The 26861-nt window shown below is 46.4% G+C and overlaps 1 protein-coding gene and 1 long non-coding RNA gene across 2 annotated transcripts in view; one reads left to right on the forward strand and one right to left on the reverse strand.

The window, feature by feature from the left end:
- RBM20 (RNA binding motif protein 20) overlaps nucleotides 1–26861 on the forward strand; it is a 209983-nt gene that overhangs the window by 178808 nt on the left and 4314 nt on the right. The window contains exons 8-14 of the mRNA XM_004374842.2: nucleotides 6880–6959; nucleotides 8701–9370; nucleotides 14492–14504; nucleotides 16609–16700; nucleotides 17822–18485; nucleotides 20046–20180; nucleotides 24061–24182. Of these exons, the coding sequence (XP_004374899.1) occupies nucleotides 6880–6959; nucleotides 8701–9370; nucleotides 14492–14504; nucleotides 16609–16700; nucleotides 17822–18485; nucleotides 20046–20180; nucleotides 24061–24182 (1776 nt within the window). The remainder of the gene's footprint in view (nucleotides 1–6879; nucleotides 6960–8700; nucleotides 9371–14491; nucleotides 14505–16608; nucleotides 16701–17821; nucleotides 18486–20045; nucleotides 20181–24060; nucleotides 24183–26861) is intronic.
- On the reverse strand, nucleotides 12616–16937 carry LOC111820257 (uncharacterized). Its single transcript, XR_002823804.1, has 3 exons — nucleotides 16832–16937; nucleotides 16438–16599; nucleotides 12616–13157 (listed from the first exon to the last, which is right to left on the reverse strand). It is a non-coding gene; the product is annotated as an uncharacterized LOC111820257 (long non-coding RNA).

Here is a 26861-nt window from a genome sequence, read left to right on the forward strand (position 1 = left end):
TCCTGACATCAGATCTGTCAGACAGGTTTTATTATCTCAGTTTTATGGATGAGGAAACTGAGGCTAATGGAAGACGTTCCTTGCCCAAGATCATAGAAGAGCCATGATTAAAACCTAAGACTGTTTTGGTCTTCACTGTATCTTCATCTCGATATTGTGTTATTATGATCTCCATTGTCTAAATGAAAAGTCAAAAGAAATGAGTAACTTTCTTAAGGTCACCCAGCCAGTAAGCCGCAGAGATAGTATTCTAACAGTGCTATTCAAATTTGAATGTGCATATAAATCCCTTGGGGGTCTTGCTAAAATGCAGGGACAGGGCTGTGATTCTGCGTTTCTGAAAAGCTCCCAGGAGCTGCTGATGTTGTCAATCTTTAAACACACTTTGAGTCGCAAGGGTCTAGAACACATTGTTGTAACCTTTACTAAGGCTTTTCTGCTCCCCAGGCTGTCACACTGCCTCTCAGGGTCGTTGTGAAGGTCACATGGGATAACATATGTGAAAGCATCATAGAACATGTTTCAACTACATAGGAATGCATGCATTATGGTCCCTATGTTGAAGTGAATCAGCCAGGACTATCTCTGCAAGTAACAGAAATTCATCTCAATTAAGCGTGTTGGCTTAAGCCAAAAAAGGGATTTATTGGTTCATGTAAATACAAAGTCCAGGAGTAGTCCTAGCTGCGAGTACAGCTTGAGTCAGGGACCAAATGATATCACTGTTGTTGTTAGGTTCCATTGAGTCAATTCCGACTCATAGAGACCCTATAGGACAGAGTAGAACTGCCTCATAGGGTTTCCAAGGAGTGGCTGGTGGATTTGAACTGCCGACCTTTTGGTTAGCAGCTGAGCTCTACGCCGCCAGAGCTTCTATGATAACATTAGGACTTGGTCACCATTCTACCTTCTGCTTGGTTAGCTTTTGTGGAGCTCCCTGGAACAGCCCTTGGCAGCCCCAGGCTTGCTCTTCTAGGTGTCCCAGTGGACTCAGTGGCATCAACAGCTCTGGATTCTTATACTCCCATTTCCTTCAACAAGGGAGCACCATAGTCTTTCCTGGTTGCTCCCACCAAAGTCCTGAGTCACTCTGACCAGACTAGCTTAGGAAATATGCCCATCTCTGAACCAATCCCTGTGGTCGTTGGTGGGGGTGGCGGGGGGAGCATGCTGTAATTGGCCAGGCCTGTCTCCCCTGCTTCATCCTGGGAGCCAGGGGTGGAGGCCCACCCAGACCCCTGGAGTGAGAGGAGGAAGAGCACTTCCACCAGGAGAAAAGAGAATGGCTGCTGGGCAGGTCCCTGAACCCAGTGGCCACCACATAAGTTATGATGATTGGTGCAGGACATGCAGAGGTGATTGGTCTTTCTCTAACTTTACCTTTTGCCCACCCGACAAAGTGGAGGGAGAGAAAGTTGACATTTTAAGGCATTTCTCATCTCGTCTCTTAAGTGATATTTTGTCATGCTCACTATCTTATCTCCCACTACATTATTTTTTTTGGCGGGGGCAGGGGTGGGTGGGTAATGTTCCTCAGGGTATTTGGGGTGGGGCCTTCCACATATTAATAGCCTTCCACATCACAAATAGTTAAGTGCTCCAACTACTAGCCAAAAGGTTGGCAGTTTGAACCCACCCAATGGCACCTTGGAAGACAGGACTGGCAATCTGCTTCCAAAAGGTCAGAGCCATGAAAACCCTACGGAGCAATTCTGCTCTGACATACGTGGGATTGCCGTGAGTCAGAATCGACTCCACGGCAACTGACAACAACAACAAAATGTCACCGCTTCCTCTGCCCTAGTGTGGTTTTCCTGAGTAATAAGCATGTCTTGAGAACCTACTGTGTGTTCACCAGGGCTAATATGCAGGTTCAATTCCCGGCCAACGCACCTCATGCGCAGTGGAGACTTGTGTGTTGCTGTGATGCTGAACAGATTTCAGTGGAGCTTCCAGACTAGGCTAGGAAGACATGCCTGGTGATCCACTTCTGAAAAACAGCCAGTGAAAACCCTGTGGATTACAACAGTCCAATCCCCAACTGATCATAGGGATGGCGCAGGACAAAGCAGCATTTCATTCGTTGTGGAGGGGTTGCCATGAGTTGGAGGGAGGGAGTGCCTGAACAGCAGCTAACAACAATAACAACATGTACCAGCATGACCCTCCTGGTTGTTAAAATATCCAAACACTTCAGTATTGGTTGGTAAAGAGTCACTGGCCCAAGTCCCTGAGTGCTCTTCTCCTACATCCTTCCTTATTCCCTCCCCAGGCCCCAGGCTTTCCCACAATCCAGCAACTAAAGGGTAGACAGCAGGCACAATGAGGGCCATGTGTCCCTAGTACCCTGCATTCGTCAGGCCCGTGTGGTTCTGGTGGTTGAATATTTTGAATATGCTTATGTCAAACTTCAGGGCCCACTGGATAGGATGGTGAGTCTTCTTATGTGGGGCAGGGGTTTGGCTTCCTTCCATTGCCTGCTTTCTGAACTACCCTTGTGAAAGTTTCCTAGAGATAGGAGTTTCATCATGTGAAACAGTGGGACACCTGCATGCTTTTGGCTCAGTGCAGAGCCTCATGTTGGGAAGTGATGTTCCTGCCTTGAGAGAGAGAGCACAGATAAAGGCCCGGGAGTGATAACCCTTCTGCCTCATACCCTCGTGGGTCTGGCTAGGTGGCAAGAGCTCTGCCCACGAGATCCCCCCCAGTAGAGCCACAGGGGTGTCGGCTATAGCACTCAAGCTTCTCAAGATCTTAGGCTGTTTTCCTTCTTGCAGACCTGGACAAGAATATCAGACTCTTTTCTGGGTTGTTCTATAAAGACTTTTCCACTGAGTACAACATCATAGCATCTTAGCTGCAGAAGGGAACTTGGAGTAATTTAAACCAGTATTTTCCAGTCACTACATCAGAGAATCATCAGAGGGAGTCTTCAGGTTCCCTGGCCCTGAGATTCTCAAATTCAGTATTTTGAGCTGGAGCTAAGATAGCTTCCAGGCAGTTCTAGGGGCAGAGGGTCTGATTTCTGAATCACAGCCCAGCCTTCTAGCCACAAAGAGAGCCCCTGGGAAGCGATGTTGTGAGTGGTCCATGATACCCTCAGTTGGTAAAAATTAAATCAGCAAATGATGATTGAAGGACTTCTCTGGGTAAGTGGTTGTGCTAAAAGTGTTGATGCATGTAAGATATGGTCCTTATTTGGGAGTTTGCAATTTAACTGGATAGGCAAACTATTCTTTTGCAAAGTTATACAAGATTTAAACATGAATGCATAAGTTCAGAAGCTACCGTAGAAGCTGAGTAACAGAAGGCATTGTGACTTAACGAGCGTGAGGAAGGGAGAGACTACTGAGCAGGACCTTAAAGGGTAAGGGGAATTTACTTAAACAGAGAAGGGGCTTTCAGGCAGAAGGAATCAGGTGAGAAGCAGCGTTGAAGCTGGAAAACATAGTAATGTTGAAAACAATCAGGGCTTCTTTGACAGGCTCGGGCTCTGATGAATTCAGGGCTCATCTGAAAGGTTTCAGCATCAGCCCAGGACTCTTGAGGTATGTAAAACAGCTGCAGAGCCCTCAGAGGACATTGAACTCTCTAGCAGTTCCTTTCATGTTGACTTATCAGTGTAGCCTGCCATGCCCTGAAGCTATTGGTGGATGCCAGATGGGCCTCATTATCCCACCTTTATAGGTGATGAATGTGAGTCCCCCACAGGCAAAGAGCCTTGACCTCTGGTGACCCAGCCCACTGGGGGCCCGTGCTGGGGCTGTTCTTTCTGGGTTGAGATTCTCAAATCGTGGTGCCCACTTTGGTGCATGTCAGCCCTTCCCTAGGACTGCAGGGGACTTGGGATCTCACCCAAGTGGATGGTCCCCTGTGAGTTGTTGAGCCGCGTCAGTGTTATCATGAATGGATGAAAAGATATCATGATTTAGGGGGCAGGGAAAGAGGATAGGGAGTTAGATGAAACAAGCTTGCTCAGAATTTTGAAGATGGGTAATGGATTCATTGGGGTTCAATATACCATTCTCTTGACTTTTGTCTGTGTTTGAAATTTTCTACCCCAAATGTCATCATAGACCTCCCTTATTTCCATTTTTCTCAGGTGAGCACAGCTGCATTTAACTTGTCTCCTTTACACCTTTAACCACAGGATGCAGAGACTGGACCCAAAGAGAAAGGTTAAGGGGATTTTCTTGGGTCTCTGAGAATTCATTTCTGTTATCTGAAAACCTTTAGCCATGTCTCTCCCCTTCTCAGATGCCTGCTGGCAGGGTGTTTGGTCCAGAGAGTGCTAAACCCTTTTCAACAATCACTTAAAACAGAGGAACTGGCCCTCTGATCCTCAGAAGGGGTCATAATGCCAGTGATGAGCAGCCCCAGTGTGTAGCTATTTGTTGACTGTGCTCCTCATTTGATAGCAATCTCTGTAGCACCATCCTCCCATCCATCCAGCCTTCCATCTTGGAACCGGTATCATGGAGCACCTGGTCCATGCAAGGCTCTGTGCTGGTGCTGTGTGAAGATGAGCAACCCGGGGCCCTGGCTCTCTGGGGACCTGTGGCCTGAATATAAGTAACTCCAGAGGGCCCTGGGCTGAATGTGGCCCCAGGAAGATATTCTATGTTGGGGAAAATAAGGGGCAGGGAATGTTTAAGCCAAGAAGAGGCTCTTCTGGTCCCCAGAGAGTCCCTCTAAATAAGCCTCTTGGATCTGGGGGACTGCATGGGCCCCTGCTCAGGGCATTCCAGTGGCCACTAGAGGATGTTTTTATCAGTGGTACCTGAAGGCCAGCTCAGCCTTCAGCAGAGGGGGAGGACATGGGACAGGGAGTGAAGTACTGTCAGTGATGAGCATGGTGCTAAGGGACCTCAAGCTCCTGGAATGCCTCTGACCCTCACCATGGCCTGACTTGCCCCAGCCCTGCTGGTCTCAACCCCCACCCCACCCCCATCCCGGCTGCCCCTCAGTAATCTGCAGAGCCTCAGCTCCTTTCTGACAAGGCCACACTCCTCTTACCCCAGGCTTTCCTGGGTCTGGGCTGGAAGGAATGGTCAGGAAAATTTCAGCTTCCAGAGGAGTAGAAGAAAACAGTTTGAGACTCTGGGGACTCTTTGTACTACAGAAAGTCCCCCCATCCAAACTCCTTGGAGAATTTTTATTTTTCTGTTCTGAAAAGTTGCCATGGTGAATTTAACCCTCTTTGGTGGCACATTCTTTAGCCTTTGTCTTTTCCAGCTTGGCAATGGGATCCATGGATTTGGCACCCAGCATTTGGCCTCCCTAGTGATGGTGACGACAGATTATGGTCTTTGTACTTGGTCCTCATGGTGCCCACCAGCTCTCCGGAGCTCTGTCTGTACAAGGCCTAGGTGAGCTGGTTAGTCGCAGGTGGCACTTTCGTACACTTACAGGGGATCAACCTTTATAGCTATATTCATATGTAAGAGGCCATTTGCCAAAGCAGTAAGGGCTTTGTTAGGGTGAACATCCTGACCAGTTCCTAGGCCTTTACAGAATTTACTGGCTTCCTGAATTCCTACTTTCTCACAGCCACAGCGGATAGGGGCTGCCGTCTTCTCTTTGGCTGTTTTTTGGCATCTTGAGAACTAGACGAGAGATCTCTCCCTGTGTTAAGCATTTTATATACCTTCCCTATGTCCTAGGCCTGACCTCTTACCTTGAAACCACAGGCAGCTCTTCCTTCATCTCTCCTTTGCTTAGTGGTTTTGCCAGCCCAACCTTCGATCTTAACCATCACACAGGCAAGCAGCCATGCCATTTAGAGCACTCAGAGAATTCTGGTCCCAGCAAGCTCACTTCATGTCTCTGGTCCTTGTCTTCCTGCCTGTATGATGATACCTGATGATACCTAAAGTTTGTATAGCTCTTCAAGATTTTATGATTCTTTGTCAACTTTTTGGAAAAAAAGATCAAGGATAAAAAAGGCAGTTGATTAAATTTCTTAATAAAACTATCAAAAGTTCACATTACAGAATAAGATTTTTTTAGTCCTTTTTTTAAAAAAATAATAGCTTTATCGAGATATAATTCACATACCATAAAATTCACCCTGCTGTTACATTCTTATTAAGTTGATGAATTCTGTGTAGTCTTTGGGAAATGCTCTTGGCTTTTCTTTTGTGCTTGTGAATTTATTTTTTAAAAAATCATTTGTTGTTTTCCATTATTTTGTTATTGTTTGCCCATTCTGGCTTTAGGAAAGGGCTTTGGTTGGGATTTAGGGGCTGGAATTGGTCCTGTCCCAGCACAACCACCATTTAGTGACCTATGGCATGAGTAGAGCCTTTGGGCACCTTATATTCTCAGCTGTGAAACATGGATCCTGGTGCCTACTCTGCCTACATAACAGATTTTCTTTGAGCATCAAATGACCCCCCTGGATGAACACACCAGAGTAAGATGTTGAAAGGGGCATGGGGCATGGAAAGGATCTTGGAATTAAAATTTCTGTTGTTGAGTTCTGACTTATAGAGACCCTATAGGACAGAGTAGAACTGCCCCATAGGGTTTCCAAGGAGCGGCTGGTGGATTCGGACTGCCAACCTTTTGGTTAGCAGCCGAGCTCTTAACCACTGTGCAACCAGGGCTCCAGGTATGACCTTGAACGTGTCCCTTAACCCAGCACAACTCAGGAGTCACTATCTACTTAGAACACAATGTCGCTGGTGTCTCTGGAGTTGGGCAAGGCAGAGACTCTGCCTCAACCTCTCTGGGTCTCAGTTTCCAGATGTGTAAAATGTGGAGGCTACAGTCCATGGTCTTCAAACTTCCTTCTAAGTTTTAAATGCCTCCCTTCTTCCCTCACCCCTCCGTCACTACCTCCCTCCTTCTGATGGTGGTCTCTCTGACTTTGTCTAGAAACCGGGGAAAACTGTGGCCGCCATCATCCAGGACATCCATTCCCAGAGGGAGAGGGACATGTTCTGGGAAGCAGACAGGTGAGGCCCCGGCCCTAGGTCTCAGGGAAGATTCTGGGCAGTTGGAAAACACTCCTCTTTCTCCTTCTTAGGTGTATTTGAGTCAAGCCCTGCCCTGCCCTGCCTTATCCATCTGCTTTTCTGAGCAGTCCAGTTCAGAAGTTCTGCTCAGGTTAAACCTCAGAAAGATGCAAGATGCTGGGCTTCTTCTCAGCTGCTTCTCCTTTTCTGGAAAGGAATGCAGGAGGGGTTCTGTTAACATTTGTCCCTTTGGGATCAAGTCTACACTCTCCCAAACAGCCAGGAAGTGTGTGTGAGTGACAGAGTGTGTGTGTGTGTGTATATATATATGTGTGTATTTGTGTTCTGCTTCGAGCCAGCTCTTGATTTTTCATGCAGATGTAGGAACAGAAATGTAGATGGTCCAAAAAAAGCAGTTACTTGACTGGTCATTTACTCTGAACATTGAATGCATTCAGTATTCCAACCCATTTCTTCCAACTTAAGTTTGTGTCCGTTCCAAGTTGAGGCTACAAGTTTACCACAGCACTCCCCCACAAAGATGGTCCCTGTGGAGATTCAAGGTGGAAAACAGCAGGCGTGGGCACTGGCTGGCACATTCTGTGGTTGTTTCCCAGGGCTGCCACAGATGGTGCTCTAACCTCACTGTAGAGGGCATGAGCCTAGGATGTGTCCTCCATGATGGTCTGTGCAGCCTGGTCTTCATGGGCCACGTCCTGGCGGCCCCAGACTGGTGAGGGCTACATGGTTTCCTTATATTTGGGAACCAAATGAAAAATGCCTGTCCTTTTGAATATCAGGAATATGACTCAGTTGACTTGCTTAATGAGCAAACAGCCTTCACAGTGTGTATCTATAAATATCTTGGTATGTAACCATTGAGGTTGGGATTTTTGTGTGTTTGGGGTTTTTTTTAAGACGTGCATTAAGCTACACTGTTCAACTGCAGTTCTGTGGCAGAGTGGAGCAGGGACTAGGAGGTCTTGCTTAGAACCTTGGGCAGGTCGGAGTCCTTTTCTGGATTGCAGTTTCTTCATCTGAGACACCAGCAGGGCCAGGTGGAGGAGTGGCTTCAAGTCTTAGAACAAAGAGGCTGGCTAATTGAACGTCGGGGTTAGTCAGCCTTACCCTCCAGGCAGACCAGGGCAAGCCTCGCCCCACTATCTCACTTCAGATGCCCCAGAGGAGAGTCCTGCTCTCCGAGTATAGCTCACTTCCAAGAGGAAGAAAGATGACACTGAGCCAAACCAATCCAATGATTCCTCCCAATTCCCATGAGTGGAAGAAATAAATGGGCAGAAAGCAGTCAGGGCTGTGCTTAGGGAAAGCCATTTCTCACAGAAACCAGCCCAAACCAACCAAGTTGCCATCGAGTCAGTTCCAGTTCATGGATACTCTACGTGTGTCAGAGTAGAACTGTGCTTCGTAGGGTTTTCAATGGCTAGTTTTTTGGAGGTAGATAGCCAGGCCTTTCTTCTGAGGTACCTGTAGGTAGACTTGAACCTCTAAACTTTCAGTTAGCAGCCAAGCATGTGAACTATTTGCACCACCTAGGGACTCCTTATAGAAACCAGGATGGAGGAAAAGGCTTTCTGTGGTTCTGTACAGTTATGAGTGATGGGTGTATGACCTAAGAGTGTTATGTGCACAGTATACCTATGCGTGAGACTATATGTATCTGTGTGTATGTCGAGTGGGTATGTGAACAGATTCTAAAGCCAGCTTCTTTGTTCCCTCACAGATATGGCCCAGAAAGGCCACGGTCCCGCAGTCCGGTGAGCCGCTCGCTCTCCCCGAGGTCTCACACTCCAAGCTTCACCTCCTGCAGCTCTTCCCACAGTCCTCCAGGCCCCTCCAGGGCCGACTGGGGCAATGGCAGGGACTCGTGGGAGCACTCTCCCTATGCCAGGAGGGAGGAAGAGCGAGACCCAGCCCCCTGGAGGGAGAACGGGGAGGACAAGAGGGACCGAACAGACATGTGGGTGCATGATCGCAAACACTACCCCCGGCAACTGGACAAAGCTGAGTTAGATGAGCGACTCGAAGGAGGAAGGGGCCACCGAGAAAAGTACCTGAGGTCTGGGTCTCCCAGTCTGCCCCACACTGTGTCCAGCTACAAAAGCCGGGAAGATGGCTACTACTGGAAAGAGCCCAAAGCCAAGTTGGACAAGTACCTAAAGCAGCAGCAGGATGCTCCCGGGAGGTCCAGGAGGAAGGATGAGTCCAGGCTGCGGGAGAGCAGACACCCTCACCCTGAAGACTCAGGCAAGGAAGACGGGCTGGAGCCAAAGGTCACAAGGGCCCCTGAGAGGGCCAAGGCCAAGCAGAGTGAGAAAAATAAAACCAAGAGATCTGATAGAGACCAAGAAGGAGCTGATGATAGAAAAGAAAGCAAAATGGCAGAGAATGAGGTAATGATACAATCTCTTCCCTAGGTAAGGTGAGGCAGTTCCCAAAGGAGAATAATAAAACGAACAAAAAAACCAAACCTGTTGTCACTGAGTCGATTCTGACTCATAGTTACCCTATAGGACAGAGTAGAACCGGCCCATAGGGTTTCCAAGGCTGTAATCTTTATGGAAGCAGACTGCCACATCTTTCTCCTGCAGAGTGGCTGGTGGGTTTGAACTGCAGACCTTTTGGTTAGCAGCCAAGTGCTTTAACCACTGTGCTGCCAGGGCTCAGCCAGGGAGAAAAATAGTAATAATAATAATATAAGGAGGATGATGAACAGATATTTATTGAATGCTTACTATTTGCCAGGTACTGTGCTAAACACTTTATCTCAGTGAAGTCATTTAATTCTCACAGCATTATTCCAGATGAGGAAACTGAGGCACAGATAGCCTAAGTTATTTGCTCAAGGACACATGGTCAGAAAATGGTAGAACTGAGATTACACCCAGGCCATTTGGCACCGAATCCCACTGCACCCTCCTACCTTTACTGGAAGATAGGGTGGGACTTGACACAGAGGCTTCTGTGGTCTTGTTTGTGCAAGGTGGAGTGGCCCTGAAGTGTTTGCACCCACAGAGTGTGCCAAGGGAGATTAGATCTTTGGTCTACTCAGTCCTCTCTCCTGCCAAAAGCATCTACCAATCCTGGGGCTTCAAAGAGAGGTGGTAAGAGAAGCAGCTACCACCCACTGAATTATACTGGATGCCCAGGGCTTGGTGTGTTTCTCTAGACATAGTCAACTGCCCACAGTGTTTTACTTCCGCATTAGTAAAAATGCACCGCAATTAGCTAGACTCTTTCATCCAGGCATCTGAAAGGACTTTGCAACTTGTTGTGTTACTTCAGTTCACACTGTGGATCATGAGAATGACACTGGGTACAAGGTTTATATTCTAACTTGGTTTACACTTCCTTCTTGCCAGAGTCTCTTACATTTAAGTAGGGGTGGGATAATGGAAGTTGGGGCAGGGGTCTGCATAGAGACCCTAATTTTCACAATCCTCCATGTGTATCTTCTAGACACCCTGACCCAGGAGTTGGTGATAACTATTGAGTCCAAATAATGGGCCCAGTTCTCAACTCCATAAAACACTGAAGGAGTCATACTTACGGCCAGTATTTCAGTGTTCCTTTCCACATGAATTGCTAGAGTCCCGCTTTCCCAGACAGCATGCTAGACACAGGGTCCCAAAGGTGAAGTGGACATAGTCCATGTTGTGGCAGAGACCAAGGTCTGTCTAATGGTAAAAACAGACCTATAAAAAATAACTTAAATACAATAGGACCCATGCTGGAATAGATGGTAGAAAAACTGCTATGTGAGCAATTAGTAATTCTGCAGAGGGAAGCTGCACAGAGGAGGTGATATTTGAATTGGGTATTGAAGATGGAGAAAAAGGAGTTTGGGACTCTCCATAGAAGAAGCAGCAAGGGCAAAAGTCAAAAAGAAAGACTGTTTTGAAGAACCTGAAGATGCTTAGAGTGGCTACAGTTTTAGGACATAGCAAAGGATAATTTTTTTAAAAGTAAAATCATGACCTTCATGCAAATATAAAAAGAATATATATCAAAGATTTTCTTTAACTCGTTAATTAATGCACCAAGAGGTAAAAACCAATTCAAAGGAGAACCCAAGGAGCATGCACATATATAGGCAATGAGGAATGCTGAAATGAATTAGCTAATAAATGTAGAACTGGCCTCTTTCATCAGGGGCAGGAAATCAATTGTATTGCTACCCATAAAATACACTTGCATCTCTATGAACAGGAATCATTTGCATTACTATCAGTTTTCTGCAATTTCCATAGTTGTAAGATAGCTCAGTCTAAGAAATGAAAGGTGCAGACCCCAAAAGAATCAGATAACCTGAGTATGCTAGTCAACTGTCCACATTCCATGCAAAGGACACCCAGTAATCTTTTTTGCCCATTTCAAAGTCAGCTACAATTTTTCTTGACAGGTATAGTGGGGGAAGAGCAGGAGATGAGATCGGGGGCGTGGATGAGGTGGACTCATGAAGAGTCTCAGGTGCTTCACTGGGGACTTGAACTGGGGCCTGAGAAGCTGGTGAACCAATGGATGTTTTTAAGAAGAGTGTATATGCTTGGAGCTGGCAATGGGTCAGTGCCTCAAGAAAAGACACAGAAGAGCAAGAAGTGGCAGGGGCTCAAGTCAGGACCCTATATACACACCTCCCTACCACCATCTGCAAACTCCCTGTCCCCCAAGCGAAGGAGTGGAGTTACCTCTTTGTATTCCTACCCACGCTTCTTAGACTCTTCTTTGGTAACCTTATTTCTCCTGTTATTTCACCTACCCTGCTTCCCATTGGTTTGTATCACATTGCCTATTTAAGGTGACATGCACTATGGGCTATCTTAGGAGGCCTGATGTTTAAAAAAAAAGAGGGGATTTCCAGAAAACCCTAGGGGTTTCCCCATAGTTCTGTCCCTCTAGTTAACTCTGCTTCTTATAGCCATAGAGTGGGGTTGGTAGGGACTTGTTTGTGCGGGTTTGGAGCCAGGCAGCCCAACATTGTTGAAATAACAGCAGAAAAAGAGTTTTTCTCACTGATTTAAAAAATTCTGTATCATAAACTCGAGAAAAGCCCAGATCCCCACAGAGTTGTCACCAGAGTAGGGAACAGGCAGCAACTGAACTTGGGAATGACGCAGCAGGTCTAAGGGTGGTGTCCTCGCTATTCTTCCACTAAACCAGGCACCTCCCACCACAGAGCCCGTGCACACGCTCCCCCTGCCTAGGAGGTCCCCTACCCTCTCAAAGTCCATGTGGCTTGCTCCTCACATCCTTTGAGTCTTTACTCATTGTCACCTTCTCTGCAAGGTCTTTGCTGGCCACTACGTAAGATCCCAACACCCCCAGCCAACTTCTCCCTCTTCCCGCTTTCCTTTTTTAGTAGCACTCTCTGCCTTCTAACCCATCACCTAATCTGTTTATTTAATTTCATGTCTATCCTCTCTGTCCCCCCACCCCCCACCCCCTAAATATAACCTCCATGGGGACAGGAGTTTTTGTCTGCATTGTTCTCTACTGTGTCCCCAGCCCCTTAGATTAGGGCTTGGCACATAGTGGGCGCTTGATAAGTGTCTTTTGAATGAATGAATGACCGAAGCCAGAGTCTGGAGGCAAAGATCTGGCTTCTGAGAACCAGGTCACACCCTGTTCTCCTGTGCCTCAATTTTCTTGTCTGTAAAATGGGTGTGGACACAAAGGCTATTGTAGGACTTTAACGAGATCTCTGAGATCTCTGGAGAAAGCACCCATGGTGGAGCACCCAGTGTTTGTGCTGCTCAGAGTTTGTGGATGGCCAGGGCCATGCATGAGACCCAGCCCTGACCACAAGAACAGAGGAAGAAGGAAAGACATCAGATTGCTCAATCAGGAACACAAGGGGAAAGGAACACTTAGTGGCAGGAGAGATTAGGATTTACAGACTCAGACGCTGTGTCAGTTTCCTAAGCTGCTGTACCAAAAACACCACAAAGTGTGTGGCTTTAAATAACAGAAATGTATCATCTCACGGTTCTGGAGACTTGTGGTCTGAATCAGGTGTTGGTAGGGCCATGTTCTCTCTGTAGGCTCTAGGGGAAGATCCTTTCTGGTCTCTTCTGGCTTCTGGTAGCCCCAGGTGTTTGCTGGCTTGCAGCTGTAGCATAACTCCATTGTCACATGGCCGCTTTCCCTCTGTCAGCCTCTTTGTGTCACTTCTCCACTCGCCTTTTATAAGGACGCCACTCAGATTAGATTAGAACATACCCTACTCCAGTATGACCTCGTGTTCATTTAACTAATAACATCTTTAAAGACCCTTTTCCCAAACAAGGTCCCTTTCGCAGGCACCGGGGTTAGGACTTCAGCATAACAACTTGGGGAATCCATAACAGATCCCTTCCTTTCTGGAAAGGAAGCCAGGCAGGTGACTCAAACGAGTGAAGCCAAGGGGGAATGATGGGACTGTGGCCGACCAAGGAGGAGGTGCCTGTCCGTTGGAGGTGGCCAGCCACTGCTCAGCTCCATTCTGTGGCTGCCATTCAGGAATGCCAGACCCATGCTGCCCTATCTCCCATTTCTCTAGAGTAAGACCAAATCTGTATGAATTTCGTACATTGTAGAAACTGTATAGACCAAAACATGTCTGTGGGCCAGATGCAGCCCAAAAGCCCCTGGATTGCAACCCCCACTATGAAAAATCCATACAAAGGAGAAATATACAAACCACTTATTGATTAGTGGTTCAACGGTTAAGTGCTCAGCTACTAACCACAAAGTTCAAACCCACCCAGCGGCTTCACAGGAGAAAGACCTGGCAATCTGCTTCCCTAAGGATTACAACCTAGAAAACCCCAGCGGGCAGTTCTACTCTGTCACATGGGGTCGCTATGAGTCAAAATCAACTTGGTGGCACCTAACAGCAGCATGCTTAGTTCAGATCCCAGACAGAGACCCAAGCTTGCTGGGAGGCAGGTGCAAGCTTATTATCCACTCCACCCCCTCCTACCAATCTGCGTTCTTTTACTGATCAATATCCACAGAGTACCTAGCACTGGGGCTGCAGTTGTGAGTGAAGACTGAAAGGACCCCTCATGTCATGGAGCTCACAGCTTCGTGGAGAAGATGTACTAGTCAAATAATTCCTCAACTGAATGGTAGAGCGTGACTGCCGAGTGCTCAGGAGGAGACGGAGATGGTGCTGTTACTGCCTGCAATGCATCAGAGGCTTCCCTGGGTTAGGACGATGATTTCTGAGATTTGAAGGAATGGTGGGCATTTACTGGATGAAAGAGAAGGAGGACAGTGGGAACAGCATGTACAAGGGGCCGGTGGCTGGAGGACCAGAGAGGCCGGGATTGCTGGAGCAGTGAGAGCTGGGAGTAGAAAGGTAGCAGGTCAGGCTGACGTGTCATCAGGGGCCACATCCTGCAGTGCCCTGCAGGCAGATCAAAGATTTTTGTCTCTATCATAAATGAAAGAAGAAGCAAATGAAATGTTTAAGCAAGCAGTTGGGGTTTTACATTTTGGAACAATCACTGTGATTGCTTTGGGGAGAGTAGACTGGGAAGGAGGGCACAGAGCAGACATGGGAGAGCAGTCAGGAGGCAGTTTAGCAGTAGCCCTAGCCCCGTGGGGGCAGCTCAGCCCTGCTTCCAACAGTTGAGACTGCATATCTTGGTCCTTGAGCTGGAGTGGGCTGCCGGGTGCACTGGTGGCATTTGTCTGTTTCCCTTAAACTGCTGCTCTCGCCTGGAAGTGATCCCAGGGCAGAGGGAAGCCCTGAAAGGCCCTGTTTCCTTTGCCTGCAAGAAGGACCAGCAGGGGCCCAGCTGGTGGGGGGCTTCAGGCCCAGCAAGGCTGCCCCTGCCTTCCGCCAGCTTGAACTGGAGTAGGTCTCCTTGGTGTGTTGACCCGAATAGCTAGGCATGTGGCTGCAGGGACTGCTTGGGAACGGGAAGGATTATTTATTTTGATGAGGGAGGGCCATGGCTAGTTTATTCAGGGATATAAAAATAAAGTCACCTGTTGGTGGAAGCTGTGGGTTCTGATGACTAAAAAGGCATTTGTGGCTGCTGTGCACTTAAGTTAGCGCAGGAGAGTTTAGCGAAGTTTTTTCAGCGGAATCTTCCACTGCAAACATTGGAAAGAGCAAGGGCTTGAAAATTTGAACTATCAGTTCCTGTCCAGTAATAACTGGTTAAACCAGTCAACCCTGAGCTTCCGCCCTGACTGCCTGCTTCTCAGCTCAAGAGGTGTGTGTCTGATTGTGAGAAATTAGAACTAGAGTCATTTATTTTGAACCAACCTCAGGCAGAAATGTCTAGAAAATGCAATTGGTCTCTGAGGAAACTGGAGAGGAGTCATTGATTTGGTGGCCAAAGTTTAAATCATGGGGGTGTGTCCTCCAGAAATTTCTAAAGCAGGGGTTGGCAGACTTTTTCTATAAAGGGCCAGATAGTAAATATTTTTGGCTTTGGGAAGCAAGAAGCAAAATTGAGGATATTATGTGGGTATTTATACAACCATTTAAAAATGTAAAAACCATTCATAGCTCATGGACTATACAAAAACAGGCAGAAGGCCAGATTTGGCCTGCAGAGTATAGTTTGCTAACCCCTGGTTGTTGTTAGCTGCCATCAGGTCGACTCATGGCGAGCCCATGCATGATGGAACGAAACACTGCCAGGTCCTGAGCCATCCCCGTGACCAGCTGCAGATTGGACCGTTGTGATCCATATAGGGTTTTCATTGGCTGATTTTCGGAAGGAGTTTGTCAGGCCTTTCTTGCTAGCCTGTCTTTGTCTGGAAGCTCCACCTGAAACTTGTTCAGCGTCACAGCGACATGCAAGCTTCCATTGACAGATGAGTGATGGCTGTGCGGGGGGTGCATTGGCCTAGAATTGAACCTGGGTCTCCTGCAGGGAAGGTGAGAATTCTACCACTGAACCACCAATGCCTCTCACACCCTGTTTAGAGACCCCAAGTCTCAACCGGCTTTCAGTTGTTAAGTTTCATAGACGTGGGCATTATCATGAGGGGTTTAATTAAGGGCAGGGAACAGAAGAGATTGTTAAAATAGGAAAGGAGGAGATTGCTAGTTTGGGCTATAGCTCTAGGACAAAGATAGGACAACAGAGAGATGAGAAGGGCACCAACTGGGTGACAACCCCCTTCCTACCGTAAATGGCCTGAATGTCATTTTGTATGTCCAAGACGAGTTTGTTGGGGAGATGTCACCAGGATGACTGTTAATCCCAGGATCTGAGCCTGCCCAAGTCAATTCACCCTTGGCCTTCTTTGCTCACCCTTGTTGTCTACAGGCTTCCACAGCTACAAAAATACAGTTTGCCAAGGATTTCTGCCCTCCCTGCTCCACCCACCAGACATGGGCCGGCCTTCAAGATATTTGTTTGCTTCCATTTGTCTGTGTGATCTTGAGCAAATTACTTAACCTCTCTAAGCCTCAGTTTCCTCATCTGTAAAATGAAAATATAACAGCACCTACCTCTGAGGGGTTTTGTGAGGATAAAGAAAACGATGTACGTGAAGTGCGCCTGACTATTATTGGTTGTGTTCAATATTGTTATTTTTCCCTTGCTGTTCCCTCTTTTCTTGGCCACTGCTCACCGTTGTTTAGGTTTGTTCTGTTTTTATCTTTTTTTTAAGGCTGAAAAAGAACAAGAGGGCATGGAAGAAAGCCCCCAGTCAGTGGACAGGCAGGAGAAGGAAACAGAGTCCTTTGATCCAGAAAACACAAGGAAAAAGAAGGTAAAGTTTGTCCAAGATACCAGCAGTTTAGCCACATCTGCACAACAGCCACTGGGGACCAAGTCATAGGAGTCTCCATTCCCCGTTCTACCCAGTGATGCCCCACCAAGTGGACTGTGTCCAAGACCTACCAGTGGTTCCATGAATGAACTGGTCCTCCCAGCACTTCTTAGAGGAATGGCTTTTGCCTGGGATCTTCACAGTCTTGATTGAGGCACTCTTTACCCACACGCCTGGGCTCTGCCTCATACTCTAGCGACTTGGCTGTGCCTTGTAAGAGAAAACATGTGCCCAGAAAAGACTCAGGCTTCAGAGCCAGCCTCCCAAAATAGACCAGCAGGTCCCTCGAGGGCTTCAGGCTCTTGAGCTGGGGCCCTAACCTCAGCAGGCCCAGACCCTGGGATTAGCAAGACATCTATTGTGCTTGTAAAGATTATTTTACTTAATTAAAATGAAAAACTCAGCTATAGTCCTCCTGGGCAGGGACTGCCACAGCAAAAACAAATGTCCTTGGACTGTGACTAGCTTCATGCCTTTCCAGTCAGTGGAGGCGGGAGAGATGGGTATCGTCATCAGGGAAGCTGATCTCCTAAATCTGTCTGCTGGGTCTGTAGGCTGCTGGGATGCCAAGAGGAAAGTTTCAGGAGGGGCCAAGTGTGAGCCATGACTGTGGAAGTTTCACCCTTGCTGGGAATGGGTACTTGGGGGAATTTTGTGTTGGACTTTGCCCCAGTTACATTTAGCGATACCCCAAATGCAAGGAAATAGCTCCAGCAACCTGATTCATCTAAAGTTTATAGCTTAGTCATTCATTCACTCAAAAACTATTTATTGAACACTTACTACGTGCCAGGGGTTGAAATTCTTTGTGTCACTTTAAACGTGATGGATTAAGCATTAAGGGCTTTTTCCAAATCCTGTGTGGATGAGTCAGTGATGTGGGACCTTGTGTGGGTCAGTGGTTTACAGCTCCTGACTACCCAGTAACTGCTCCCAGCTAGAAGAATGCTCAGGATCTCCCTGGTTTGAAGGGTCCTAGTGGTCAAGGTTTGCGCCCTCTGTTTGAATACCAGGGCCCATCCTAAGCCACTTCCTGACCACCATTGTATATTTTTGTACAGGAACAAGATTGGGACAGTGGAAGCGAGGCAGAAGGGGAGAGCTGGTATCCCACTAACATGGAGGAGCTGGTCACAGTGGATGAGGTAGGGGAAGAAGAAGATTTTATCATGGAACCAGACATCCCAGAGCTGGAAGAAATTGTGGCCATTGACCAGAAAGACAAAACCTGCCCAGAAATATGCCCCTGTGGGACGACCACCTTAGACCTGGACTTGGCCAGTGATTTTGCCAAGGAGGGCGTCAAAACCATGGGCAATGGGGCTCCTGAAATCAGCCTCAAGTTGGTCAGAGAACTGCCTTCTACTTCCGGGAGCTGTCCCAGTGACATGGACGTGGAAACGCCAGGCCTAAATCGGGATGCTGAGCAGAAGCCAGATGAATGCGAAGTAGGCCACTCACTACTGGCGGCTTCAGATTGCTGCGAGAAGGAGGCAAAGGGAGCGGAGAGTGCAGATGTTTGTCTGGACCCCGCAGTCCAGCAAATGTCTTCCCCCCAGCCAGCAGAGGAGAAGGCCCGGCAACTTAGCCCAGTCCTTGATGACAGTAAGGCCAGGGGAGCCCCCGAAGATGGGGCTTACGAAGGCAGCCCCCTGGAGGAGAAAGCCAGCCCCCCCACCGAAACCGACCTCCAAAGCCAGGCTTGCCAAGAAGTGTTGACCCAGGGTAACTACCTCCTCTTTTTCTCATGTGCGGTTGGGTTGATGGGACAGCTGCTCACCTAAAGAAGTGTGTGGGCATGTGCAGGCTGGAACGGACATCAGTAAGGTTTCCACTAGCATTCAAGCTGGTGCAGGAAGTAATTGAGTCACAGAGGCAAGCTTCTAAAATCCTGGTTAAACTGTTAAGACCATTTAGGTGAATGGTATAAAGGAAATCAGATAGGAGGCTGAAAGTTTTCGAAGAAGCAAACTCAGATAGGACAGTGTTCTCTGAATTTGCAGGAGCCCATATGGACTCTGACAACCACAGTGAGCTTGCATTATCAGCAAAACGAGTGGGATCAGCATGCAGCCTCTCTTGTCTGAAGGCAGAGGTCCACCCAGACGAATTCTGTGAGGCCTGAGGGATGGGGCGGGAGTGTGGGAGGCGAGAAAGGAGAGGACAGGGAAAGGAGTGAGGGGCTCCTAAAGGAAGGGGTAGACCTTTTCCCCTTCTTTCTACCTCAGACCCATTTATCTCCAGGGTCTGGCAGTGAAACAAGACGTGTCCCGGGACCTCCTTTGCCTCCCTTGGAGGTGATGTCGTGTCTGTGTCCAGCACTGTGACATCATGAGAGTGAGTTTAAAATAGACTAAGCCAGGTCTTATCTGCCAAATGGCAACCAACTCCATCAAGGGCTATGGGCAGGAGAGAGGCAAGAAGGAGGAGGGAGGGCTAATAGCCCTTATGGCTCTCCTCTTGAAAGAACTAGAGATTCATTTTAAGGAAGACCTGCAGCATACCAGAGGCTAAAAGAAGGCGAACAAGAACCAGGGGGCAAAAAATATAGGGGCAAGTCTTAAATATTTCAGCCCAGTGCTCTGTGGGTGGCAGGAGCTGGTAGTTGACTTGGAGGCTCAGGTTTTTCTCAGTCATGCTGACCTGAGGTGTTTTTCACGTGTGTAGATCTCGGTCTCCATGGAAACTCTGCCGTGAACTGCCTTCTTGTTGCTAGAGAAACCCTGAGGCCCAGGCTCGCTCTGTAGAAGGCAAGGATAAAGGAGGAGCAAAATTGTCACCTTGCTCTGATTGAACCCCTTTGATTTTGTTGTGTAGGTCTCAACACGCATTGATGTTTGTGGCTTATTACCTTACCCAGTGTTCTGAGTTCATGGTTAATGACACTGCTTGACAGGCTTAGGGTGAGAATAGCATTGCCTTTTTTGCCAGCCTCGGTGTTCCCTGGACGTCGGCACAATTTTTGTCCTTCAGTAGTTCTTCTGGCTGCAAAGATGGAATGATACTGAGTTGAAGGGCATGGGGGTGGATCATCCAAACTGAAGGTATCAAAGTCCACTCCCCCTGGACTGAATGCACAGATTTGCCACGTTTTATTGTGTGTAGCAACCTTTTGGCAACCTTCTCTAAATTATGGCTCTTTGGTTCTAATTATTTTCCTAGTTTCATGTTATTCAGCAGCCTAAGGGACAATCCCGATTACACAGTATGGGTAACTAGAATAGTACTGCTTCTTTGAGGCACGTTGTGTTCCTTTAGTTTTTTGCCTTGGCTCATGTTTTGCAGAAAACTCCAGGTACAGGGTGATGAAATCCCTGGATGCGAGGTCACCAGAATACACCGAAGTGGAGCTGAAACAGCCCCTTTCTTTGCCTTCCTGGGAACCAGAGGATGTGTTCAGTGAACTTAGCATTCCTCTAGGTAGGTGAAATACACAGCCCTTCCTGAGAATTCAACTCCAAGAACTGGTAGCTCGATAGCAACATCTGAGAGCATAAGAGGGCTTTTTGTCGTTCGTTGTTGTTGTTCATGGCTGGTGCAATCAGCTAGATTTGCAAGTTGCCTGCAATTTCAGGCTCCCTTGATAGACCAGATGCCCCATGGGGCCTGCCCTTAAAGAGCGCTGCCCTGGGACCGAGAGCTAAGAGAAGCTTGTTTGCCCCATCAGAGAATGCCTTCTTCCTGACCACACACAGCCTCTACGTTCAGCCCTTGTTCAGACTGGGAAGTAAAGTCAACAGAAACAAGCCTCTTCTGCTGCTATACTCCTCCTCCTCTCCTCTTGCCCCAGTCCTGCCCCAAACAATGCCTCATTCTTCCTCTTTGAGTGCCCAGCTTCTCTGAGGGAATGATGAGGAATAGACTGTGTTTTGAGGGAGACCCTATATGGTTGATAAAGGGAACATTGGACAGAGAGATGCTGGGTCCATGCTCTTCCTTTTCCATTTTACTGGGTGACTGTATCCTCAGATAAGTCAGACCCCTTCTTGAGCATCAGTTTCTAATTCCACCACCTGGAATTGGGCCAGATTGGTGGTTTTGTTTTCAGTGGTGATGTGGAGGAGTGGTGGTGGTGTTAGAACCATCTAGGGCTCATTTACAAACAGGAGAGTTAATCCAGAGTTTCAGGCTAGTGAACAAAGGTAGTTTGGGAAAGTCTCCCAGGAGATTCTGATACCACCACTACCCCAGCGACTCCCACTCAAATCCATATCATCTTTGAGTCTTTGCATTGGCTCTGAAAGGTGGGCAACGCAGTGAGACAAAGGGAGAGTAGAGCTGCTCAGCGAGAGAGAATGAGGCCTTAGATGGGAAAGTGTGACAAGGAAGGGCCAAAAGCTGTTATATGATGACCGATAACCACAAGTCTGCTCATACCAGCGAGGAGCTAGTCTCCATGGAGGCTCGCCCTTTTCCATCCAAGTTTCTATTTTTCTTTTCTTCTCCTTTTACAAAATCTCTTATTATTTCTTTCCTCTAAATGTGCCATTTTCATAGAGTCAGATTAGAGAGGAAACTTCCTTCTTTTGTTTCTTAAGGGGTAAAGTTGCACAGCATCCTCCAGGATTAAAAACTTAAAAAAAAGAAAAAAATGCTGACCTTAGAATGAACTGAGATGAGTGCACTGGGTGTTTTTTGTTCTGTTGAGATAAAATTCAAATTTTAAAGTGTTCAATTCAGAGGCATTAAGTACATTCACAATGTTGCACAACCTCTGTCTAGTTCCAATACATTCTCATCACTCCGAAAGGAAACTCAGTATCCACTAAGCAGTTACTCCCCATTCTCCCTGTCCTTCAGCCCCTGGCAACCACTAGTCAACTTTCTCTTTCTATGGATTTGTCTGTTCTGGGTATTGCATAGAAATGGAATCATACAGCATGTCGCCTTTTGTGTCTGGCTTCTTTCACTTGGCATAGGATTTTTAAGGTTTATCCATGTTGAACCATGTATCAGTACTTCATTCTGGGTGTTTTTACCCTGGAAGAGAGTCGCAAAGGCTGACTTTCAGGAGAAAGGTGTGCAGGCAATTCATTCGTGCATTCAGTAACTGTTTACTGGAGAACATGGCACTGTGCTGGGAACTCTGGGGAAACCAAGAAATGTAACATGAGTCTCTTGTCATCCAAGAACTTGGAACTTAATTGACACACACAAGCAAAAACCAAGAATAAATTCTGCTACCTTATAATTAGTGTATTTTTCATTCATTTATTTATTTTTAATGCAAAAAGTATGAAAGATAGAGGCAAAAGTTTATTAGTGGTTACCAGGGGCTGGGGAAGGGAGATGGGGAGTTGTTGCTTAAGGTGTACTGAGTTTCTGTTCGGGGTGATGAAAAATTTTTGGAACTACATAGTGGTGATGGTTGCACAACATGGTGAATGTAATTAACATCACTGAATTGTACACTTAAAAATGTTAACGTGGCAAAATTTTGTTATGTATATTTTACCGGAATAAAACTTTTTTAAGTATGAAAAGTTATTGTAACTAATTAAAAAAATAAAAACTATATAAAGTGAATATTAAAAATTTTCTCTCTTCCCCTCAGTCTCTCCCCAGCCCTCAGAAGTAGTCACTGTCGTATGCATGAATGGTTTTCCTCCCACAAAAATAAGATCACACTATACACATAATGTTCTGCAGTTTGTGTGTTTCACTTTACATGGGTCATAGATATCGCTTCATGCTGGAACATAGAAAACACATTCTTTGTGATCATTACAAATGTTCCATCTTAAAGATGTACCATATATTGCTAATCCATTTTTCTACTGATGAACATTTAGGTTGTTTAAAACTTTTTTTTTTTTTTTGCCATTATAAAAATCCTATCATAGCTAAGGTTTTATTTTTATCATTTACCATACAGGCACTATTCTTAGTGCTTTGTGTGTGTTATTTCATTGAACCCTCACAAAACCCCCTATAAGGTAGGTAATATTTTTATCCCTATTTTACAGATAAGATACCTGAGATGAAGGGCCACAGAGCTAATGCTTTGGCAAAGACTGGAGTCAAGATTCAAACGCCAGTCATCTGACTCTAGAACCATGTCCTTAACCTCTGTGCTCCGCTGCCTTCTACACGTGCTTGCTCGGTTCCCTTTACGTGTGTGCCAACATTTCTGTAGGACAGAGTCCTAGCCGCAGGGTTTGTGGGGTCATATGTATTTACATTTTAAATTTTATAATTGCTACTAAATGGTATTCCAAAAAGATTACACCAGTTCTCACTGCCACCTTGTATGAGAATTCCCATTTCTCCATGCCCTTGCCAGCACCGGATGTTATTGTTCTTTAATCTTTGCTAATCTGTTAGGAGGAAAATGGTATCTTATTTTTTTTTAACAGTTCTATTGAGGTATAATTGACATGCAATAAACTGAACATATTTAAAGTGTACAATTTGATCTGTTTTGACATATGTATCTACCTGTGAGACCATCACCACTTTTATTTAATAAGTCACAAATGAAGTGTTTTTATTTGATGGTTCAGATATAAAAACTGGAGCAGGATGGAAAATGTTTATGATATACTATTCCATGAACAAGGGAGGATACAGAATTGGATTTAGGATATGATTAAAAAACTGCTATATTTTATATATATGTGTGTATATAAATAAATATGTGTGTATACATATATATATAGTGTGTGTATATATATGTAGTGTGTGTATATATATATAGTGTGTGTGTATATCTATATATATATACACACACACACATACATCCTATGTATAGATAAATAGGGTGGAAGAAAAGATTTGGATTGGCGTGACTCTGGGTGATTTTTCCTCACTTTTATTCATTTTTAAAAATTTCTTTAATGAACATAATTCTGAAATAAACAAAACTGAGGAGAATTCTTCCAGACCCTTGGCCGTGTCAGCTGGAAAGAGGAGAGGTACAGGGTGGAGGAATGAAATCCAACAAGTAAAAATGTAAGAAATCGGGAGAACTTTCTTCCTCTTATGTTTCTGGAAGCAGTCTGATAGTAAGAGAGTCTGGTCCTAGATTCCCAAAGGCTGGATGCCAAGCAAATAATTGTTAAGCACTTCACCCTGTTTCACAGAGTCCTTCCCTTAGATTCACAGCCACCTGTGAATGAAGTGGGTGCTAGTCTCTTGAGCCTCTTTTGCAGATAAGCAAACTGAAGCTTGGAGAAGCTAGGTAACTAGCCAAAGTCAACAGCAAGTGAGAGGTGGAGCAGGTCACTGCCATTTCCACCCGGGCCACGGGGGCCTCCCACTGCCTTCCTAATGCCTGCCTGTCCATCCCCCATCTCCCCAGGGGTGGAGTTCGTGGTGCCCAGGACTGGTTTTTATTGCAAGCTGTGTGGGCTGTTCTACACGAGCGAGGAGATGGCAAAGATGAGCCACTGTCGCAGTGCTGTCCACTACAGGAACTTACAGGTAACTGTCGCATTCCTTGCCCAGCACCCTGGATGGCTTCCCAGGCTCCATGTTTAGCACAGGCATCAGGCTCCCTGGCTAGCTTGGCCCTGCTTGACTCTGTTTCTAGCTCCCACCTTCAAGGCTGACTCCAGGCCCAGGCTACTTGCCATTCCCCAGGCACACCATGCTGTTCTCAGCTTCTATGAGTTTCTATCATCTTCCACTGCGTGGAGACCTCCTAGCCTTCCTTTAGACTTAACACTACCAGGCTGCTCCTCCTAGGTGCTCCCAGAGCACCTGTCTCTATGTTCGTATGCACTTAAAGCATTGGATTTGGGTTGGTTTTTCATATCCGCCTCTCCCTCTAGCCTGTGAATGGGGCCAGTGTTCACCTGGCTCATGATTGGAGGGGGGATCCCCTCTCCAAAAGACCTGGCTCTTCTAAATGCAGATACTGCCCCATAGTTCTGTTTCCCTGTGCAGGTGTCCCTGTTTGCTGGAATAAAAACCACACTTAAGTTCTATTTAACTGTTCATTCATTCAGCAAATATTCATCACAGGCATACTGTATGCTGGATACCGTTCTAGGCGCTGGGGATACAATGGTAAAAAACAAACAGACAAAAATCCCTGCCCTCATGGAGCTTTCATTCTAGCCCAGGAGACACATAATAAATAAGTCAGCAGATTAAAAGGTGACATATGAAAAATACTCTATATGCCATGTTTTATCTAATCTAAGGTACCACCAGTTATAAGACACAACACTGTTTTTGATACCAACAACAAAAAATGTTGCAAATTAAACAGTGATACTCCATTGATTGTAAAACACATCTTCATTGTAGGCAGTTAATGAGTTAAAAAAAAAATGTGTCTTAGAATAAATGAAATACAGTGATATATTTTATAATATATACCTAACTAATGTATATTAGAATGTGGTTTTCATAAGTAACTTCTGGTGTAGGCTAGGATTTAGTAACTTAACAGAAAGCACACTTTATTAGAGGCCCAAGGTAAGTATCTAAAGGCACCTGCAGTTTTTGTTACAGGGAGTCAGACTAGCTGTTGGACCTCAACTTGGGAAGCCCCTGGTGGTGGCAACGTGCTCTAATTCCAGACAGTCATTACTGCTGAGACCATCAGGTCTATGAATTGTTACAGTTACAGAGCTGCTGTTCCAGTGGTTCTTACCCAGGGGTGTGAACCAGAGTTACCTGGGCAATTTTTCTAACATACATCTACTAGGTCAGATTCAGTAGAAATTGAGTGGGGCCCTGCAATACAAAATTTGAGAAAGTTCTCCAAACTATTCAAATGTGTACTCCTAGTTAGGAAACTGAGATGTGGGCCGACTCCCTCACTTTGTAATGGAGGAAACTGAGGCCCAGAAAAGGTATGTGATTTGTCCCAGGCCATGCAGATAGTGAGTTACTGGACCTGGGACCAGATCACCTGATTCTTAATTACTTTCCTCTTTTACTCTATTAAACTGGTCATGCAAGCTGAGACCTGTAAGTCATGGCCTGGGTCAACATCTGCAAGGGTCCATCATTGGCTATGCCCAAACCTAGGTCATTTAAGCCTCTTGATTTCCCTGTGGAGAACAACTGCTCCATGACCATGGGGCCCAGAGCCCAGGAGAGGGCAGTGAGAGTCTGACTTGGCCAGCTCGGCCAGTTCAAACTGGTCTCCACAGAGCCAACTGAGGGCAGTTGCCTATGCTGAAGACACGGTTATCACCATCCCCAAGAAGATGAACCCACAGAATGGAAGGGCTGGAAGGTGTCTTAGAGATCATCTGGTTCAAGTTTTCCCAAACCTTGGTCTTCATGCCAGCTGGCATCTTTTTAAAATGCAGCTTCCTGGGCCCCATCCTATCCACACTTACTCATCATTCTCTCTAGAGCTAGGCCTGGGGATCTGCATTTTAAAACAAGCTTTCCAGTTGGCTCTGATACTCACCCCAGTGTGAGAAGCTTTTTTCTCATCCAGATTCTCACCTGGTTTGTGTAGTCCCCTGGAGACCACACAGCTCAGGGTCATCCAGGGAGTTAGGAAGAGTCAGAATTTGCCATGACCTCTGTCTCAGTCATCTAGTGCCGCTGTGACAGAAATACCACAAGTGGATGGCTTTAACAAAGAGAAATTTATTTTCTCACAGTCCAGTAGGCTAGAAGTCCAAATTCAGGGCAGCAGCTCCAGGGGAAGGCTTTCTTTCTCTGTCGGATCTGGAGGAAGGTCCTTGTCATCAGTCTTCCCTTAGTTTGGGAGCATCTCAGCACAGGAACCTCAGGTCCAAAGGACGCGCTCTGCTCCCGGCAGTGCTTTCATGGTGGTGTGAGATCCCCAACTCTCTGCTTGCTTCCCTTTCCTTTTATCTCTTGTAAGATAAAAGGTGGTGCAGGCCACACCCCAGGGAAACTCCCTTTACAGTGGATCAGGGATGTGACTTTAGTAAGGGTGTTACAATCCCACCCTAATCTTCTTTAACATAAGATTACAATCACAAACTGGCAGACAACCACACAGTACTGGGAATCATGGCCCAGCCAAATTGATACACACATTTTTGGAGGGACATAATTCAATCCATGACAACCTCTAACTCCAAATCCAGTATTTTTCGCCAGGTCAGTGGGCTGCACTGTGTTCTGGGCCAGGCCCCCAGGCAGATGCACCTTTTCCCCACA

This window comes from Trichechus manatus, unplaced genomic scaffold (genome assembly GCF_000243295.1).
Source record: "Trichechus manatus latirostris isolate Lorelei unplaced genomic scaffold, TriManLat1.0 scaffold00031, whole genome shotgun sequence".
In the NCBI taxonomy this organism is placed as follows: Eukaryota; Metazoa; Chordata; class Mammalia; order Sirenia; family Trichechidae; genus Trichechus; species Trichechus manatus.